The following is a 19,412-nucleotide window of genomic DNA, read 5'->3' on the forward strand; positions in this document are numbered from 1 at the left end:
TCGCCCAGATACCACGGTCGTTTGCTAATGTACTCGGGGTTGTGCGGGTTAATAAGGTTGCCGTCCGCATCCTGCTCAGGTGGCAGTGTGCCGTTCTTGCGCGCCTCCTCAATCTCGCGCTTCTTCTTGAAGTCGCTGCTCGACAAGCGCTCACCCCCAGCCGATGCCATACTTGTCGGGGTCTTGATAAAGTGTGTGTATGGGAATTCATTCTCATCTCTGATTGGACGAAAATCTATTTTCACTGCGCGGTTTATTATTATGGAATCTGCCTTCTCCGAGAGAAGAACAGGAGTGATTGTCACGTCTTGTTGGCCATGATCTCGGAGACGGCACACGCCGAATGCGTGCGGTTACTGGAGCTGCTGACGAACCCTCGTGTGCAGGAGAGCTGGTCATGGGTGTTCATGACGCCCGTGAACATCCCTGGCTACGACCAGGTGATTAAGAAACCCATGGACTTGGGAACGATCAAGAAGAACCTTGGCAGCAAACCCTCACGCTGTCGCTTCAAGTCGCATGAAAAATTTGCTAGAGACGTACGTCTAGTCTTTCAGAATGCGCTTGTATACAATAAGGACGACCAGGACGTCAAGGGATCCGTGTACGCGGCAGCTCAGCATCTACTGCGGGTTTTCGAGACGGCATACGCTAAAGCTGTCGATAACGTCTTCAGAGCGGATGACGCGGCTGTGGCAGCAGCCAAAGCGGCGCATCGAGAGGCGAAAGAGGAGAAACGGAGGACTGAGGGCGGTGACGTCGCAAGGCAGGACGGGGAAGGCGCACTGGGCGCGTCTTCCTCATCTTCGCACCGCCACCACAGCAGTAGCCACCACAGCAGCAGTAGCAGCCATCACCGCCATCGAGATGACGGAGAGGAAGGCAGTAAATACAAGCACAAACACAGCAAGAAGGAGAAAAAGTCCAAGAAATCCAAGAAGAAGAACAAGGACCGAGATAAAGACAGAGAACACAGACATTCGAGCTCCAGCAGTGGCGACAGCAAGAAGAAATCTCACCGCAGTGAGCAGGAAAGTGCAGCTGCTTCGTCTTCAAGTGCAGCAACAAAGGATGTAGTGTCTGCAGCTCCCAGTAGTGGCGTCGCGCCGCCAGCGCCGAGTGTTTCAGTTGCTCCTCCGAGCAGCAACTTAGTGGTGAAGCGAGAACTGACTCCGACTCACTCTTCTGGAGCTAAAATGTCGGATTCGCAGGTGACGGCGTGTCTCTCGTTGTTGATGAAGTTGATCAAGTATAAGGAAGGGAACATTAGTCCCGCAGCGCCGTTCCTACAGCCAGTGGACTTGACCCACTTCCCAGACTATCGCATCAAAGTCCCAAATCGTATGCATCTGTATGGCGTCCAGAAGAAGCTCCGTAGTGGGAGCTACGCCACGATTGATGCGTTCGCGTACGACATGCGTCTCATTTTCTCCAATTGTTTGGTGTACAACAGTGACGTGATCCTGAGCAAAGTCATGCGGAACCATGCAGTCACCCTCATGAAGCTGTTTGAGAGTCAGTTCGGCAAGATCGGAGGCTCATGGCCTGGTGTTCCGGAGCGGTGGAAATGTCATCAGATTATTAACGAGATCCTTGCTCATCGAACGGACGGACAGGAAACAGCGCAGTGGTTCAAGTACCCGATCGAGTCGTACTACGATTCTCCCGACCAAATCCCGTACAACTACTACAAAACAGTCAAGAATCCCATGGATATTGGCACGGTATCGTCCAAGCTGCACTTGGGCGAGTACAAGCACGTATCGGAATTCATCGCGGGTTTGAAGCTTGTGTTCGACAATTGCATTCGTTATTGGAAGCCGGATCCTCAAGGACAGACGTACTGTGAATCTGCAGAGACGCTTCTCCGTGTTTTACACACTCAGAGCGCTATCTTCGGTTCTTCCGTGAGCAGCAGTGGGGCGTCTAGAGAAAAGCAATGCCCCTCTCCATCCTCCTCGTCTTCGAAGGTCAAATCTGCCTCCACTAGTTCACATTTTTCCTCCTCGTTACCATCATCAGTGCCTACGGTTAGTATCCCTGCAAGCGAGCATGAAAAGATCAAGAAGAAATCGTCTTCCAAGTCTTCAAAGTCTTCGAAATCGTCAAAATCTCGCGAGACTGGCGCTGGAATGCCTGATAAGGACATTTGTCTGGGGATCATGAAGCTGTTGCGTGCACACAAGATGAAGGGATTCCGTGGGATCGAAATCAAGACGGCCGGACCTTTTTTGACTGCTGTGGATACGACAAAGTACCCGGATTATCTAACAATTGTATCGGAGCCGATGGATTTCGCCAAAATCGAGCGTAAACTGAAAAGCGACCGGTACGGCAGTGTCGACGAGTTCAGCGCTGACGTGCATTTGATCTTTTCCAACTGCCACAAGTACAATAGTGATCCAGTGGAAGGTGCTGACATTCGAGCGATGGCCACGAATCTGCGCAACTATTTTGTGGAGCTTTGCAATGAGAAGCTAGGCCCGCTTGACGGCATGGTGAATGGTCCCTCGCACACGCCAACAAATTCGGCGCAGGCTGCATCCCTTCCATCCGCTCTAGTATCAACACAGTCAAAACCAGCAGTACCTTTAAGACCTGAACCCAAAGTACATACTGCAGTCACTGGGACAGGGTCCTCTTCTCTTCACAAGCCCCTGAAGAAATCTCCTGCTCCCTCTCCGACCAAGAGAACTTTAGCGGCTTCTTCCGCTACTTCCAGTAGTGCTACCCTCGCTCGTGACCCCAAGAAGAACATTAAGGCACTCAAGCCAGAGGCCGCAGTCGTCATAACAGCATCAGCTATTTCGACGAAGTCTATTGCTCCAGTGAAGGCAGCATCTGCTCCAATGTCTGCGGTCTCTTCATCGGTTCCGAGTAAAGAGCTGCCTCCTGACGGTGCTAACCTAGCGGGGCTCACTCCTGAGGAGGCCAAGCGGCTACGCAAGGAGATGAAAGAGAAGCGGAAAAAGGAGAAGAAGGAAAAGAAAGAGAAGAAGAAGAAAGATAAGGAGAAAAAGCGCGAAAAAAAGGAAAAGAAGGAGCGAAGCAAGCTTGCCGCTACCCAGGTACGCCGTGAACCATGCTTGTACTTATGGCTACAATTTTAACTCGCTAACACCCGTATAACTTGGTCATACAGGAGATTGGATCAGTTGCTCAAGGAAGTTCTACTGCTCCCGCGTCTTTCACCTCTACATCTGCACAGTATGCACTTCCTCCTGCCCCGGTTACTTCAGCTCCTACTCCTGCAAAGGCGCTGCCTGGAACTACATCGGCTGTGGTCGCTTCGAAGAGAGGTTTAGTGGAACCTCACCTTGCTTCCAGTTCGGCGGCATCTAGCAAGAAGAGCAAGAAGCACAAGAAATCAGACCTGAATTCGTGGGAGTCTGCGTGTGATCGCGTTCTAAACCGTCTGACCAAGATTGAGCAAGTGACGAAGCTTCACTTTAACCACCCGCTGTTGGAGGTGTTTCCCCACCTTACTGCGGAGTACACGAGTCTGATCACAGAGCCCATGGACCTGCGTACACTACGCGAACAGCTTCATGGGCACGCCCTGACTCCAGCGGAGTTCCTGCGTAAAGGCCGTCTCATATTCCAGAATGCTGTCAAGTTCAATTGCGCTGACGACCCTGCCTCCGTCCAGGTGCGCGACATGTCTGCGCATTTGATGTGGTACTTCGATTCGTTGTGCGCTGAGCTGCAGATTGTCCCGACGTCGGAAGTTCCTGGAGAGCAGAGTCGAGTAAAGCGTGATCAGTTGAGACGCGAGCGCGCGGAGTTTGTGAACACAGTTCCAGTTGAGCTCAAAGCCAAGGAGTGTCAGAAGCTGCTTCGAGTACTTAACAGCCAGAAGCACGACAAGAACTGCTGGCCGTTCCGTAAACCTGTGCGTGTGCTGTTCCCCGCATTGTCGGCGGATTACTTCGACATTATCAAGACACCGATGGATTTGTCAACGATCGCAGAGAAGCTGAACGAGTTCGAGTACAAGATGCACGGCGAGTTCATTCGAGATGTGCGGTTGACATTCGAGAATGCCATGATCTACAATCGAGCAGACAAGGACCGCGAGGGATGGAGCGTGTACTCTGCTGCAGTGCACATGTTGAGTGTCGTGGAGGATCTGTGGGGAGACGTGACGCTGGAGGTGATGGAGAAGACGCGTCGCCGCGAATTAGTGCGAAAGGAGCGTATGAACGAGTCCAAGCGCAAACGGAGCGACACCTCGGAGATCGGTGGTGAACGCGACAAGAAGGTGCACAAGCATCACCACCACTCTACACCCGATACCGAGTCTGGACACAAACACCACCAGAAGCACCATCACAAAAGCAGCAAGCACCGAGCAGAGGACGCTGGAAGTGCTACTGGCAGTACAGCAAGTGCAGCGACGCCCAGCAAGCCTGTCGTCACGGCGACTTCTGTCGTTGGAACGATCGTTGTGGGTGGTGCAAATGGCTCACGTGAGGATGCTAATGCCAGCGATGCGACTGCAACTCGGGTGAAGTTGCAACTCATGCCAAGTAGACCGAACATGGAGCGCATGAACAAGCAGGAACGCAAGGCTGAAGAAAAGCGGCGAAAGCGCGCTCGACGCGAAGAGGAAATGGCGCGTACGGAGAAGAGACGTCGCACTGCTGTGGCAGCGACGGATGATGCTCTGCGCGAAGCTGAGATTCGAAGCAGGCGGAAGCTCCAGAAGTTGGAGATGGCCGAAGCAGTGCGTCTGCGTGAGGAGCGCGAGCGTCGTGCTGCGGAGGAGGAGGCTGAACGTGCACGTAGGGCGCAGATGAAGCTGAACGTTGCTGCGTGGACTGGTGTGCTGCTACCAGTTGCACCCAGGAAACAAACAGGCTTCTGGACAAAGAAGCACACGAAGCTACAGATCCCCGCCGTGTTCCAACCTCCGGCTATTAACGCTTAAACCTTGGTCAGCAGAAGGAGTGAAGTACAAGAAACTAAAATACTAAGGTGGTTGACCCTGGTTGCTCTCATTGATTCCAAGCTTGACTGTCAACACCTCGCAAGCGTCTCAGGTTCCCATTCAGACAACAAGTCGGGGACAAAGAGTAAATGAAAGAAAACTGTTTTACCACAAAACGAACCATTACCGAGCTCTCATCTGCAGTTAAATGGCTTGTGGAACGCTCATATAGACGAAGAGACTGAAGAATGCACACCGTTCAGGCTTGGGGCATTGTCGTCTTTGTACGTAGTGAAGTGTAAAATTGTAGTAGTTGTTTCTCCAATTGGAACGAGAAGAGAATGCTTCTTTACCATCCCAGTCGGATATCATTCGCTCATGTTTTCAGTTTTTTTTTCGTCTTGCCCGAGGCTTTTGGTCGGTTGGTTCCTCGTACGAGGCCTTGCCGAGTCTGTTTTGATTTTTGTTGTTATCGTCCATCCCCTCTTTCCTCAGGAAAAAAAAAATGCGGAAGCAGAACTATCTGGTACAAATATCACCAGCTCGTTCCCTCCCTTGTTTCAAATCAAGATCACAAGCATTGGGCTTGCTCTTTCCCACTCCACTGCTCTTGCGTCCCACCCTCCAGTCACCCCCCCCCCTCATCTTTTGTTCCAATTAAGGATACTGCATCTGCTGCTCTTGTTGGTTCCCAAAGTTCGGTTCCGTCATGAGTCCGGTCTCAATGCCCTGCCAGCCATACTTGAAGTGGTAAACATGAGGACCCGACGTCTCCTCTCCAGTGCACGTGTGGTAGTTGCCCTTGCACAAGCACGTTGGAGGTGGCGCCACCACAGCATAGTTGTCACTGGGAGAGCATGGCGACGGACACATCTCCAAGCCGTAGCCCTTTCCGAGCGGAGTATTCATGCCAGCGGAATAAAGATCCATCACATTGTCCGGACGCATCAGGCCGCAAGCCAAGTGGCTCGGCACCACGACCTGCGACTGGATGAACAGCAGCTCCTCTGCCGGCAACTTGGCCCAGCGGTCCTTGGCCTGCGTACTGGCGGCCTCCAGGTCGCAGACCCCATAGGCCATAGCATACAGCCATGACTTGCACTCCCAGAGCACATTGGGGTCCAGTTGTAGGAACTGCGCCACGAACATAAAGTCCAGCGCCGGATCCACGAGCAGCAGAGCCGCTCCGGCCAGTACACTGGGCCAGTATTCGATGGCCTGGTAGTCGAGCAGCGCAATGTCCACCAGACGAATGGCGTTCACGAACAGCTCCTTGGTGCCCGACGGGTTGCGGGCCGGGTTGACAAAGTCGCCCATGGTGTCCAGGGGACGTTGGTCGGCCGAGCCACCGGCCACCATGAACAGCAGCCACGCGTAGGGCGTCGTAGGGTGCAGATTCCACTGCAACTCCTGGCAATCATCAACAAACATAAGAAACACGTCAGCCATCTGGTCTAACAGTCACGTGGCCAGGCTTCCTTCCTGGTATAGTTCTGGGCTACCTACCACAACATAATCCACTTCAAGACGCGCGAGGTCTTCGCCCGCCAGTTGGGTAACTCCACGCTCGGCCAGGAAAGCGACGAGCTCCGCCGCCTTGGGTGGGTGCACTTCCTCGATCTTGGCCGCCATGAAGACGCACGCGAGGCCGAGCACGCGCAGCTGTCTCTGCATGTGGCGCACATCGTCCCCATAGCCGGCCACGCAGCTTTCCTGTGCGGCAGCAGCGCGGCGGCGCAGTAGCACCTGCGCGTACTGGTTGGCGAAGTGCGCAGTCTGTCGCTGGAGCGCGAAGTGGGTCGCCACCTCGACGATCCAGTGCCACGTGAAGCCGAACTGCTCGAACTGCGCCGTCTGCAGACTGAGCGCCAGCGGCAACTGACGCACCGAGTCCGGGGAGTGCGGCAACGGCGCCGTGAGCGGCGACTGCAGCGGCGAATTGGCGCCAAATACGCTGGAGCTCGCGGGTGAGAGGCGGCCGTCGAGCGCGAGCTGGTGGTAGGACATCTCCTTTTGGCGCATGCTCAGCACCGTCATGAGGTCGGGGTTCATGGCTGGCGCCTGCCTACAGGCTCGTTGGTGGTGTGCCTTCCTTCGTGTGTCCTTCTTCTCCTACTTGCCCTACTGCGCTTCTCTCCTCCTACGCTTCCCCCCGTCACTTCCACACTCTTCACGCCGAGCAAGCGGGAGCCCGGCCGAAACGAGAGAAAGCCAGAAGAACGAACTAAGTACGATTTAGTGACCCTTTTTCTCCAATTAGGTCCGAAAGTACCCATTTACCCGATATTCCAGCCATTTCCACGAACATCGATTACAGAGAATCATTCGAGAAAAGCAAAAAAAAAAAACTAGTCTACTCACTTGCTTGACACCTCCCAAGTTGTCTTTGGTTTACTAGAAAAATACTTGTGAACTGAAGTGTTGCTACGTACGGCTTGCGAATTGAACGCCCCTCTTCAAAAGATGAACGTGGTAGGTATTAGAATATTGGATCCATTGACAGCTTGTACGGCACGTTCACCGCTTCACGGCTTCACGTCGTGTAAATACTTTCGCGTCGTCGCTATGTGAAGCCAACAATCTGCACATGTACTTTGTTTCGTGCGCACGAAAGGCGAGATAACGAGGCGTTATTAACGACCTCTCAACTCGGTCACTCTCGTTGTCGTTAGTCGTCTCGACGTCTCGAGCGTATTTCCACTATCATTTTCGACACGGGTAAATAGCAAACTGACCTTATTTTAATATTAAAATAATGAATGCACTGCTGTTTGCAATGCCAAATTGAGCAGAAGTCACGCCTACTTCCAATTACACCCATTTTCTTCAAATGGGCAATATAGGTGCCCATTTCACGAAAATGGGTGCCACCAAAACGAAGTTGGAGCCATCGCAATCCTGGCAGCGACACTGCTGACGATCTGGAGAAAACAAAAGGAAAAAAAGCGACTCCAACTTGCGGGTCAAGTTGGCACTCGCTCCTCGTACACTTTCAACTAAGCCTTTCAACTTGACTTGGTTTTTGTAAGCATGTCAGACGATCCGCCGTCCTGGAACTCACACATTTCTGATTTGTGTACGCCACACAGCCTCGACGTTGAGGCATCATTGCGACGGTATCCCCACTTGAGGGAATGCTACGGCAGGTACGGGCGCGGTTTGCGCCCTCCGTCAGCGCTTTCACGTACGACGGAGCTCTGCGTTGTTTATCTTCGGCCTCTTCATCCAGTAAAACCCCCACAACCACCAAAGACCCTCCCAAGTCCTCAGACGACACCCTCGAAGAGCGGATCATCTCGGCGCTGGTTGTCAATCGCCCAGGTATATTGCCCGTATAATAGAACGCTATGCATTACAACTGACGCTGTACATCACTTACGTTTATACATTGGTAGGCACGCTGGCACAGATAGCGGATGTATTCGGCTACGCGGACCAGAACATCACGGGCCTGTGTGTACGCTCCACCGTCGTGCCCGAGCTCTCGCGCGTCACCATCTCGTGTTTCCTGCGAGATCGAGAGCTTCCTGCACTCAAGAAGCGGCTTCGCGCCCTCGTGGCCGTGACGTTTTTCCACCTCACGACTGTCAACTTCTGCGTCTCCAACGAGCAGCTCCTACTACGCTCTCAGTTATTGTTGCAAATCCGAAGGGACCCACGTCGCCAGCGGCAATTGCTGCGGATATTGCACGAGTTTGGCGCCGAGCTCATCGTCCCACACGACGAACAGGACGCAGAAAGCGACGATCCGCTGGTAGCAATCGACGACGACGAAGACTTTGACGAAGACGGCGTTCCGTTCTCCCACAGCAGCGCCGCCTCTGCATCTCAATTCTTAACAATCGCTGACGAGCCTGATAAACTAATTAAATTCATGGGCGCTCTCACAGAGGAAGGCTTCAAGATCCTCGAGACGCAGACATGTGGGCCAGTATTCCTAGACACCTCACACTCGACACTGGATCCAGAGAACGCCTACTCATTCCGTCGCGAAGTTGCGTCTGAAGTGGAGAATTTACTCGTGATACCGACAGATAACGAGGCGACCACCGCTGACCCTACAAAGACAGAAAGTGAGATCCAAGGTGGTAGTGCTCATGTGAGTGATGGAACAGCGTCAGCGCTTCGACAATTGAACAAAAACGTTACCCTAACAGCGACAAGCTCCGAGATAGACCCACTGGATGCCGACGTCATGATTCCTTTGCCACCAACGTCCACATTCCAGCTGCATACGAACGACCAGGGCTACTTCTCACCCAATCGACTGCAGTTACATGCTCGCATCGCTCAGCAGCTCCACTCTTCTGCGCCTCAAGACTTGAGTATTCCCAAATTCGTGCTGCTGCTAGGTATCCCTGGTTCCGGCAAGTCTACAATGTTGAGCCACCTCGACCTCATGGGGCAGCTCACGTTGCAGGATTTTGTAAACTTCGACGTGGACGATGTCATCGCACTTCTTCCCGAGTTTTACCATGCGATGTTGAATGTGGGTCTAGGCAACGAGCCGGAAAGTCGCAGTGTGACGGACCCTGAAGCTGCTGAAGTGAGCTCGAAGCCCCATGCGAAGCTCTTGCCCGGTCCTCAGACACGCTACCAGCTTTGTCGAGACGAGGCACGATTTATTCTTAAGAAGAATCTCCACAGCGCCATCATGTCACGCAAGAATATTATTCTCCACGGCAGCGGCAAGAGCTTCACCAGTTACGCCCAAACGGTTGATCAAGTGAAGGCTGCAGGCTTCGACGTCCACGTGATATGTCTGGACATCCCGTTAACAGAGGCCTATAAGCGCGTGGACAAACGCAGCAGTGGCTACGGACGTGACGTCCCTCGGTCAATTATCGACACGGCTTCATCGTTGATCACGCGCAATTTCCGTCGACTAGCGAGTCGTGTGCCTAATGCGCACCTTTTTGACAGCACAGCGCTCCCACCGCGGTTGGTTTGGAGCAAACAGCGTTCGGAGATCGTGACGGAGCACCCAGATGACAATGTGCAGCGCAAGTACGGCATCGAGTAATTATTTACGCAGAAACAACATTTATTAGGACGCATCTAAACGGAATACGCGGCAGGGGCAACTGATCCGGGCGTGGAGTCTGTTTGCTTGGCGTTGTTCTCGGGAGACACGAACTGGACAGACCGCACTTTGTTCTGCAACGTCTCCTTCATGCCCGTAGTGTTGCTGGTCACGTTGGTTTCGAGGGTCTTGCTGTTATCGGTGAAGCGGTAGGACATGGCACCTGTACCCTGCGCGACGTCCTTCTGCACGATAGACTTGAGAGGATCGTTGTAGTCCTGGTTCTCGTAGAGGATCACATCGAAGTCCTTCGTGTCGGACTTGAACAGCATGAGTTCGGTGATAGAGTCCCAATACTTGGTTTCCACTTCAGGTACACTATCAGAGTAGCAGACGCCGTAGCCGTCGCCAGAGTCGGGGACTCCCAGGAAACATGCACGTCCGGCCTGCTCCACGTAGACTTCTTGGACAGAGTGGTCACCGCTGACGTTGTAGCCTGTGTTGGCCACATCTTTTGAGATGACATCGACGTGTTCATCGAAAGGCACGTCTGTCACACGAACGTTCGCTACAAGATCGCAGCCTTTGCCGAACTTGATGCTCCCGATCGTACCCGGCGCTGTGATCGGGTTCACCTTCGTGCAGCTCTTCAAGCGCTTACCGATGCAAAACTTGGATCCAGCATAGTTTATCTGCTCGTAGAAACACACAGAGCAGTCTCCAGCGACCTTGGGCAGGATGTTGACCTTGCTCTTGAACTGGTTGCACCACGTCTGGTCGCTTGAAGTCGCAGCCGACGCTGAGCAGATTGCAAGTGCGAGGAAGGAGACGATATGGGCCATGAAGATAGAGGAGCTCAAGATATGCGTCACTCAGCAAATTGAATTGTGGTACGCACGACATGAGCGACGATCTCCCTCCCCCTTTACATTGCAGCGCTGGTCAGCATGGAAGAGGAAGACAAGTGGGTTGACCATATGACACCCACTCACACTGTTCGAACCAGTTATTCGGCATGTGGTCGCTGAAATAGCACAACACCTGAAACAAAAGCAGATAGTCGACATCATACGAACGGCAGAGATTGTCCACAACTCGTCCGGACAGTTGCAATGTACTGTCATGCGATTAAGTTTGTCTTGAACTGTACTGCTGTTTCAGGTTTTCATAATGCTGAATTTCTGCAGGCGACACCGATGGAACCACCTGCGAAAGCGCCGTCATAAAGTGCTCTTGACCAACAGGTACACGCAACTCTTCAGGCGACAATCGGTTGAGAAGTAGACGGATTGTCATGGGACTTGAAGAGTAGCAGTCCTCCGCGTTGATCTCCTCTGCAAGAAACACAACAACACCAATATATCAGAGCTGGCCAGTCGAATTAACTCGCTAGAGCGATACGTACCGAGTTGTTTGTCAAGAGCTTCCACTCGATCCTTAAGTGCAGCCGCTAGTGCACTGGAACTGAGTGCGTAGAAGTCAGCGCCTGTAAAGTTGGTGGGGCAATGCTCCACTACAGCATCCAAATCAGCATCTTCCGCCAGTGTGAACTTCCTCGTCTGCGCCTTCAACACCTTGAGTTGCGCTGATTTGTCGGTGCAAATGCCAAGATATAACAACCGATCAAAGCGACCGGGACGTAGCAGTCCTGTTTCCAGCAGATCTGGGCGGTTCGTGGCGCCAATGACAAACACTTGATCGTTTCCACCACCGCTAAGCCCGTCGATCTCCGTCAGAAGCTGCGAGACCACGCGGTCCATGACACCACCCGAGTCTGAGCCACGTCCACGCATCGGTGCTAGCGAGTCCAATTCATCAAAGAAAAGAATACAAGGACGACAGCTACGAGCCTTGGCGAAAACTTGTCGAACGTTCTTCTCGCTTTCACCGATGTACATGTTCAGCAGCTCAGGGCCCTTGACACTGAGGAAGTTGAGGTTGCATTCAGTCGCAATGGCCTTCGCTAGGAGAGTCTTGCCTGTTCCTGGAGGTCCATACAGCAAAATACCAGACCGTTGACGGACTCCACTGGCGAACAGCTCTGGGTGCTTGATCGGTAGCTGCACCACGTCCAGAATCTCGTCCTTGACGTCTTCTAGACCACCCACATCAGTCCACTTAACGTTGGGAATCGACGCATTGCCAATGTTGGCCGAAGATGCTTGGGCTTGCTGATTCTGGGCAGCTTCCTCCATGTCCTTCGCTGATACGCAGCACTTGCGTGGGAGATCGTCCGAGTTAGCAAACACCACATCTTCCAGCGATACGTCGCTGGTGTCCGTCTCGTCGCCCAGAATCCTCTCGATTGCTAGACTCCCAGCATCTGCTAGCATTGCCGACAGCTCTCCATACGTCCGACCCGCAGTCAACTGTGCAATCTCCGTCAAGTCCACGTCCTCATCGATCTCTATAGATGTTGCCATGTGCTGTAAGAACCCCAGTCGCTTGGAAAGATCGGGTGCCTCGAGGTGCATCTCGTAAAGGAAGCACTGTCGAATAAACTTGGGCACTTCGTTGACGTCTTCTACGCACGCGATCAACGGGATACTGTGCTGGTTCTGACTCAGTGAGCGGATGCACTCAGAGAGAACAGCACCGATCCGCAACTCCGCTTCCTCGTTGTCCTTTTCGACTGGGAAGAGATGACTAATATATAGGAGACAGGGTGATAAGGCCTGAGCTTTTGATACTTGATCCCGCACATTTTCCAGCAGATGAAGCTCTGATTGACCCGTGAGATCAGTGAATGGAACCTCCACAGTGATCACTCCCAACTGCTTGGCCACTTGATGCACGAGCGTCTTCTTGCCAACACCTCGAGCTCCACTTAGCAGCACCGATACCGGGATATCGCACAACTGGGCCGGGTAGAGTACTTCGTACAACTCTTGCTGGGTAGTCGAGGGTAGAGCTGAGTCAGATACCGGTGCGGCACCATGATATCTGCTCTGTGTGATGAACTGCTTGATGGTTGTCTCATCAGGAGACGGCGCCGAAGTTGACGAACCTTGCATAAGCTCCGTAGCGTCAGACACCGTCAACGCCAACGCATCCTTACTCTCTCCATCCAATCTCTCGACCCGGAAAAACATAAGCGAAGTGTCCAAATCCAACGTCGGAGGCATGAGCTCCGTCACTGGCTCGGCAGCTTCGCCCTCTTTCGGCCTCATACAAGCAGCAGGCACATCCACGGTCTTGTACGGCACGTAGTTTTCTCTGGACCATTTGTTCTCTTTGGAAATATGAGATTGCGTTGTCTCTCGAAGCTCTACAGCGAAGATATCTCCCACTTGCATCACTTTGGGCGTTGCAAAATAGGATCGAATTGCGTCCAACAGACCGTCACGTTGCTGTAGCAAAGCGTGCTGGCGACATGATAGGCTCGAGACTAGAAGTGGAGCGATCATTGCGTACGAAGCAGCTGCAGGTTGCTCTTGATGTTTCCGACGGTATGGTGCAGACGGCTGCATTGTGAGTCCAAGCTCCTGTGGCAATGCAGCACGGATAGACAGCTATATAATAGTATCGTAGCGTTAGTGTGAGTGATGGACATTACGGGTACTTAAGGACTCACCGATACAGTCACGTGAGCGGCAGTGGATGAGTGCAAGGGGATACCGAGGTTGAAGGCTAGAAGCGGTGACAGTGTCACGTCTTCACCCTCGTCCGCTTGCAACTCTTCTCTTGCATCCAGTAAGCTCTTCGGTAATAGGCGCAATCTGGCCACATGTCTGCGCTCCTGGAACTGAAGCGTCACGAACGAGTCGTGCACCACACGCAGGCGTCGCAATAGTGCCACGTTGGACGTTGTTGCCAGCGCCAGCGCGTCGTCGGCAGCAGCGGTGGTAAATGAGGAAGGCGGTGATCTATGAATGCTCCACACATGTGCACACACCGGGTGCTGCTCTGGGGTGGTGTCGACGGCGAAGGACGAGAGCCACATGCGTCCGGGTCGGCAAGTGCGCAAATGCAGCGATGATACGCAAGCAAACCGTTGAAGCTCAACGTGGTGTTCGTCACATTAAATACACCATTTGTACGTGGACCACTCGACTGTTCCCCCAGACAAGATCGTTCAATAGAACAAAGACGATGAGCAAGCCAACCGAGAAGAAGACGAACAAGCCGGCAGCGGGCAAGGCAGCGGCCCCCGCGACAAACGAGAAGGCGCCGGTGCTTGTGGTGGTGACAGAGGAGGACGACGAGTTTGAGGAGTTCGAAGACGCAGACTGGAACGGGCAGGCGGAGGAGAAGGACGCACATATCAAGCAGCAGTGGCAGGACGACTGGGATGTCGACGAGGCTGACGACGAATTCTGCAACCAACTGCGAAAGGAGCTGCAAAAGACCAAGTGAGTGCACAGCGAGAGTGGGCGCGGCTGAAGTGGAGCTAAAAGGAGTGCAAGGACAAGTGACAGCGATACGTTTGCAGTGATAATAAACAGCAACACGATGCTCGCCACATGCAGCAGGTCACAGGATCGCGACTTTAGCAGCCACACCGTGTCGATCTGCAGTGTTTATCTTGTTTCTGAGGTTCTCTCTATTTTTTCTACCCAAACAAAGGCAATAAGACGATAAAAGCTCCACCTGTCCACACCCTGCAAACCCAGTACAGTCTGTCGTTGATGGCGTCACTGTGTACCTATTAGTGCTGCTTGTCCTTGAGGTGTGCGGGCACATCCGGCTCAAACAGCGCATCACGCTTCCACTCAGGCACGTACTGCTTGAACTGTGCTGCCTCCTTCTCGTCGTCCATGTCGAAAAAGTCTTCAGGCTTGACGTCGGCAAGGTCGGGGTTGCGCGGACGGCGAGCCTCTTTGGCTTCTCTGGCGGCCTGCTCGGCCTTGGCCTTGGCTGCAGGGTTTAGCAGCAGCTGGGCCTCCTCCAGCGTCATGCGCGTGTTCATGAGTTTGTCCAGGGGGTCGCGGATCTTGAAGGTCTTGAAGCGGATGATAGGGAAACTGTTCTTAAGCTTGGCCTCCACCTCCTTCAGCACGGCGGGAGACGTGTTGAACTGCTGTACGATGAGCTTGCCCTCGTAGTGGCGCTGCAGGGCACCCCACCGACGGTCCTCGATGCCATAACCCAGACGCTTCTCGCCACGGTTCTCCGTGCCACGGATCACACCGCCCTGGGACGTGATGAGTGACGCGCAGTCCTGGAACACGCGTGCAACGTCCTTGGGCGGCGACTTGAGGTTGGTCAGTAGTACCTGCTTGTAGAGCGGCATGGCTTCTTGGCTGCTAGCGCTTGGTATGTGAGGCGCACGTCAATCGGCGTCAGCTCCACCGATCATCACGATTAGGATTGGCCAATATTATCTAATATCGACCAATGAAAATCATACTGCGTTTTTTTTTACATAAACTCTGTGTCAGACATCATTTTGTCATTTTGATCTTGAATAGCCATTTGAGCAAGTTGCAGTTGATGGGACGGCGTGGAGTGCAGCAATTAACGGCTGAGCAGTGGCGGGAGGCGTTGGAGCAGCAGATACGAGAGAAGGAACAGCAGAAGGAGCAGCAGCAGCAACGTGGCGATGAAGTAGAAGGGCCGCAGAGACGGTCGCACAGTGCCCCAAAGCAGCAAGAAGAGAGCGGTGGGCTGATTCCGATCGTCCCCGAACTCGAGCGCGCTATTACGACGTCAAACTGTATTGGGCAGATGGAAGGGTGTATTGTTGCAGACAGAAGGAGGTGCTTCCAGCCGCAGTCGAGAGAGGACTATCTCAAAGCGCTTCAGGAACAGATTGAGGAGAAGAAGGTAGGTGGGCTACGGTAGTGAAGAAAGCGGAGTTCTCTACGTACTTATAGCTGGTGTCTACCTTGTAGCGATTGGCTCATGAGACTCAGCACAAAGGGAATACTCAACAACGTCGTACGTCGAGGAGTGAAGACGGCGATAGTTCTGTATTTGCCCGAAAAGACAATTGCAGAGATGAAGACGAGCAACCGCGTAGCAAGAATATACAAGTAGAGGTTCGAGAAAGCGTAATTTCGGATGTAGTATTTCAAGACAGAGCGCGTGATGTCAAACCAAGTGCAACACCCAATCAACAGTTAGATGAGTCCTGGCAAGCTCCAGTCCTGAAAGCCGAGATTGCAGCAGACCCGGTGGCGATCACGAAGCTCGTGGATTTCTGTGAGGAGCTCAAGAAGCAGAATGAAGATGTGAAGAGGCAACTATCGGAGCAGCATGCCGTGCTCGCCAGTCTACATTCGACGCTTTCTATAGAGGCTGATGGAAAGGCTTCTGCTGGTTCTCGGCGGCGGGATTCTATGAAAGAAAGATCAGATAATGCACTCACGGCGTCTAGAATCAAGAAATCCCAGTTAAAAGGCCCCGATACCAAGCCTGCAGTAGCTTTGCCAGTAGCTCCGCGACCACGACCGGAGCGAGGCAAAACCAAAATCCCTCTTCCACGTCAAAGATTCACTTCATCTCTACGATCCGTGGGCGCTGATATTGTAAAGCGACTTGCCTCGAAAGAAGAAACACAATCACAAAAAGCTGAAGCGATGTTGGATCCCTTTGCTTCTGCTGTTGAGGTCTTCGATGAGAAGAAGACACTTCCAGTTACATCACAGAGCAAGAGCGTTTTCAAAGAAGAGCACTCCGACGAAACTAAGACTAGAGACTGCATCCAAAGTCAAGATGCGGATATTGCTGAACCAAAAAATGAGGAAGGGGGCGAGACGAGCAGCTCTAAGAAAGCTTGTGAAGTTATCGACATTAGTGATAGTCAAGTAACACAGACGGGATGCATTGAGGAGGAATGCCCCATGGACGCAGAAAGCAAGTTAGTGCACGACTGGGAGAGTATATCTACGAGCGATCAGTTGCTGGACTGCACATCGGTATCCATTCTGGATGGTCTTAGCTCCTTGATTCCGATTGATCAGTCTGTATCTCGCTTATTCTAACAGTAAATGGTTCATATACCTTCGTTTTCATACCTTCGCAAGCCGGTTTGGATAAGAACAATAGGACTTGTGTCTTCGCTGGTGTTGAGGAATCATGAACGCACCTGGCACTGCAGTGAAAAACACGCCAATGTCCTTGTCAGCAACGAACATTTCCTGTCTCTGCAGTGCTGCTTCGGTTCGAATTCCGGTGGCATTCCTCATGTCGATCAATGATAGGTCATCCGTTCAAGCTCCTTCATCGGCATCATTTCATGGTTCTAGCCGCCATAGATATCAAGGGCCGAGCCGAATCAGGTCCGTTCCACAACAGCTCGTAGATTAGTTGCAGCTAGGGCGCAAAAGCGCAACTCCAACCATTTTTAAGTACTTGTTTTACCGTCGGCTCCTACTCCTCCTTACTCGCTCGTGACTTCGCCGATCCCGACATCGTCTTCTACTTCGATCCTCGTCTCGCCGTCTGGATCTGGATCTACTTTGTCTTTTGCGTTCTGATATCGACCTTGACCTTGAACGGCGTTCATATCTCTCACGGCTACTCGATCTCCTGTGACGTCGCTCGCTATCTCTTACTCGACGCCTCTCACTGGTGCTCTTGCGTCGAACACATCCACGTGAGTCGTCCGACCTCTCACCGCGTCTAGAGCTGTGACGTCTATCCCTCCGGTCGTGATCCCCATTTTTGACTGCGTTAAGATCTCGCTCCTTTGCTGTGATTGTGCTGCAAATATGCTTCTGCTCTGTCGAGTGCTTCCGGTCCTTATCCCCGGCCATTTGAACGCGCACGGCCTTCCCTAAGATCTCCATGGCTCCACCTTCCCGACACGTATCCACTGCTCGCTGCGCCGCATCTGGACTTGCAAACCGCACGAAAGCGAATCCTGGAGGCTGCAATGCAAGCGTCAGAAATCATCGTCACAAACGTCATCTAAAGACGTCGGTGTACTCTGCGTGCAATCCAGACGCTGTGGATCGTCCCGAAGCGCGCAAATTTGCTGGTGAGGTGGATTTCCTTAGCCTTGGGCAGTAGATTCCCTACATACACGCGGCAGTCCTCCTCCGTAGCCGCTAGTGCCTTCTCCTCGCCTTCCATGCCAGCGATTTCGGCTAGTTATGTAATTTTGAGCCTAATGTTAACTAGTATTCTTCTTGATATTTGAATTCAATGCTACGACTATACTATTTAAGAGATCGCTCCGATATTACTATTGTGCTTTGCAGCGATTATGGCAAAACGAAATTAAAACGAAAAATATTTCAAATGAACTTTAAACAATTATTGTCAGAATATTTTTAGCATTAAATAAATATTTTAAAAATAATAGCTGATTATTTTTTGATGAGTAGTTGTAATAACTAATAGGACTCGTGAGAATCGTAAGATAATCGTGGACCCTTACAAGCCATTAGACTAAGAGAGAGCAACGTGTATCTTTCTTTATATAGTAAAGATACACATTGCTTTCTATTAGTCGCAGATACACGTCGATCCGCGGCAAAAACGGAGGAGGGCTTCCTGAAATTTTTAGTGAGGTTAGCTATTCCACCCTCGTCGAAGCTGTAGCGAGTCACACTTGTGATCACACGATGGATCAACACTTACGTGATGTTTTAGTGAGGGCTTCTTGCTCCTCGGCTACTACTAGTGCTCCTCCAGGGCGGAGGGATTGGAATGCCTGTCGGTGGATACCTGTGTAATCCATCTGTAGCGAAATGCTGAAGGTTGATTCAGGAAGCTTCTTAGCGATTGCTAACAAGTGTTATTGGCAACAATGATGTTGGTCTGGTCCGTACACATGGTGGATGCCCCTTGCACAAACACCTTAATCGCTATCCGACGGACAAAACTATCATGAGTCCTTTCCATGGCCTTACGCGCAAATGCGACCGGTTCATTCGAATGGGTCACTAAGTTGATCGCCGTCGGGTCGTGGTAGTCCAATAGTTTCCCCAAAACTAGTTCGTTGTCTCCACATACCTCGACAACTTGTCAGTCATTACACACTGGAACTGCTATGGCTAACGCCTTCAAAATGATAGTCGAAATTCTCAGTGTTGCACGAAGCGTAGCCCAGCCAGAGCCATCCCAGCGTGTGTCGCGCCCACTGATCAGCGGCGATAGCCATACCGGCAACTGTAATGGTGAAGAGGCAGGCGTTGCCACAGAATTCCCCGCAGCGGGTGTTTCTTTGGATACAGCAACCTTTTGTCCATTTTGTTTTGTCGTCAGGAGTGGCAATGGAATTCTTTGGGAGGGAGGGGAGGGGTTAAGGCCTCGAATTCGCGAATTTCGCTTGCGTGGACAGTGTTCATGTGATGCAAGAAAGTTTTCTTGTCGTTCTTGTTAGACTTCGATCGGGAAATCTTGAGCACGATATGGCACTCAAGCACAAAATTGTTCGTGCATCCCCAGAAGATAGAGCTTGACCAGGTCGCGCCGGTGCTCCAGCAACATACCTCGCAAATTGCCACAATGCAGGACGTCTGCATGGGCTTGGCTTGAATATTCTGTCGACAGGTGGGTCACCATCGC

At 52.3% G+C, this 19,412-nt stretch overlaps 9 protein-coding genes across 9 annotated transcripts; 4 read left to right on the forward strand and 5 right to left on the reverse strand.

The window, feature by feature from the left end:
- The first annotated feature begins 228 nt into the window (after positions 1-228).
- PPTG_18063 (hypothetical protein) lies at positions 229-5,296 on the forward strand. Its single transcript, XM_008916132.1, has 2 exons — positions 229-3,068; positions 3,143-5,296. Exons 1-2 carry the CDS (start codon positions 318-320, stop codon positions 4,928-4,930), a joined length of 4,539 nt encoding a protein of 1,512 aa, XP_008914380.1. The 5' UTR covers positions 229-317; the 3' UTR covers positions 4,931-5,296.
- A 254-nt stretch (positions 5,297-5,550) lies between these two features.
- On the reverse strand, positions 5,551-7,149 carry PPTG_18064 (hypothetical protein). The gene is made up of 2 exons (XM_008916133.1): positions 6,437-7,149; positions 5,551-6,340 (listed from the first exon to the last, which is right to left on the reverse strand). Exons 1-2 carry the CDS (start codon positions 6,980-6,982, stop codon positions 5,588-5,590), a joined length of 1,299 nt encoding a protein of 432 aa, XP_008914381.1. The 5' UTR covers positions 6,983-7,149; the 3' UTR covers positions 5,551-5,587.
- An 837-nt stretch (positions 7,150-7,986) lies between these two features.
- Positions 7,987-13,299, forward strand: PPTG_18065 (acetolactate synthase, small subunit). The gene is made up of 2 exons (XM_008916134.1): positions 7,987-8,251; positions 8,326-13,299. Exons 1-2 carry the CDS (start codon positions 8,065-8,067, stop codon positions 9,951-9,953), a joined length of 1,815 nt encoding a protein of 604 aa, XP_008914382.1. The 5' UTR covers positions 7,987-8,064; the 3' UTR covers positions 9,954-13,299.
- On the reverse strand, positions 9,927-10,871 carry PPTG_18066 (hypothetical protein). The gene has a single exon (XM_008916135.1). It carries the CDS (start codon positions 10,793-10,795, stop codon positions 9,989-9,991), a length of 807 nt encoding a protein of 268 aa, XP_008914383.1. The 5' UTR covers positions 10,796-10,871; the 3' UTR covers positions 9,927-9,988.
- Positions 11,082-13,643, reverse strand: PPTG_18067 (hypothetical protein; the record flags this gene model as incomplete). Its single annotated transcript, XM_008916136.1, has 3 exons — positions 11,082-11,287; positions 11,359-13,465; positions 13,614-13,643. 3 exons carry the CDS (start codon positions 13,641-13,643, stop codon positions 11,082-11,084), a joined length of 2,343 nt encoding a protein of 780 aa, XP_008914384.1.
- A 159-nt stretch (positions 13,644-13,802) lies between these two features.
- Positions 13,803-14,309, forward strand: PPTG_18068 (hypothetical protein; the record flags this gene model as incomplete). Its single annotated transcript, XM_008916137.1, has 1 exon — positions 13,803-14,309. The coding sequence occupies one exon, from the start codon at positions 13,803-13,805 to the stop codon at positions 14,307-14,309; it is 507 nt and encodes a 168-aa protein (XP_008914385.1).
- Positions 14,302-15,256, reverse strand: PPTG_18069 (ribosomal protein S6). Its single transcript, XM_008916138.1, has one exon. It carries the CDS (start codon positions 15,184-15,186, stop codon positions 14,602-14,604), a length of 585 nt encoding a protein of 194 aa, XP_008914386.1. The 5' UTR covers positions 15,187-15,256; the 3' UTR covers positions 14,302-14,601.
- Positions 15,257-15,355: 99 nt separating this feature from the next.
- PPTG_18070 (hypothetical protein) lies at positions 15,356-16,920 on the forward strand. The gene is made up of 2 exons (XM_008916139.1): positions 15,356-15,719; positions 15,788-16,920. Exons 1-2 carry the CDS (start codon positions 15,387-15,389, stop codon positions 16,877-16,879), a joined length of 1,425 nt encoding a protein of 474 aa, XP_008914387.1. The 5' UTR covers positions 15,356-15,386; the 3' UTR covers positions 16,880-16,920.
- On the reverse strand, positions 16,758-18,029 carry PPTG_18071 (hypothetical protein). Its single transcript, XM_008916140.1, has 2 exons — positions 17,826-18,029; positions 16,758-17,767 (listed from the first exon to the last, which is right to left on the reverse strand). Exons 1-2 carry the CDS (start codon positions 17,970-17,972, stop codon positions 17,255-17,257), a joined length of 660 nt encoding a protein of 219 aa, XP_008914388.1. The 5' UTR covers positions 17,973-18,029; the 3' UTR covers positions 16,758-17,254.
- Positions 18,030-19,412: the final 1,383 nt, after the last annotated feature.

The sequence above is a fragment of the Phytophthora parasitica genome, assembly GCF_000247585.1.
Source record: "Phytophthora parasitica INRA-310 unplaced genomic scaffold supercont2.79, whole genome shotgun sequence".
NCBI classification, from domain to species: domain Eukaryota; phylum Oomycota; class Peronosporomycetes; order Peronosporales; family Peronosporaceae; genus Phytophthora; species Phytophthora nicotianae.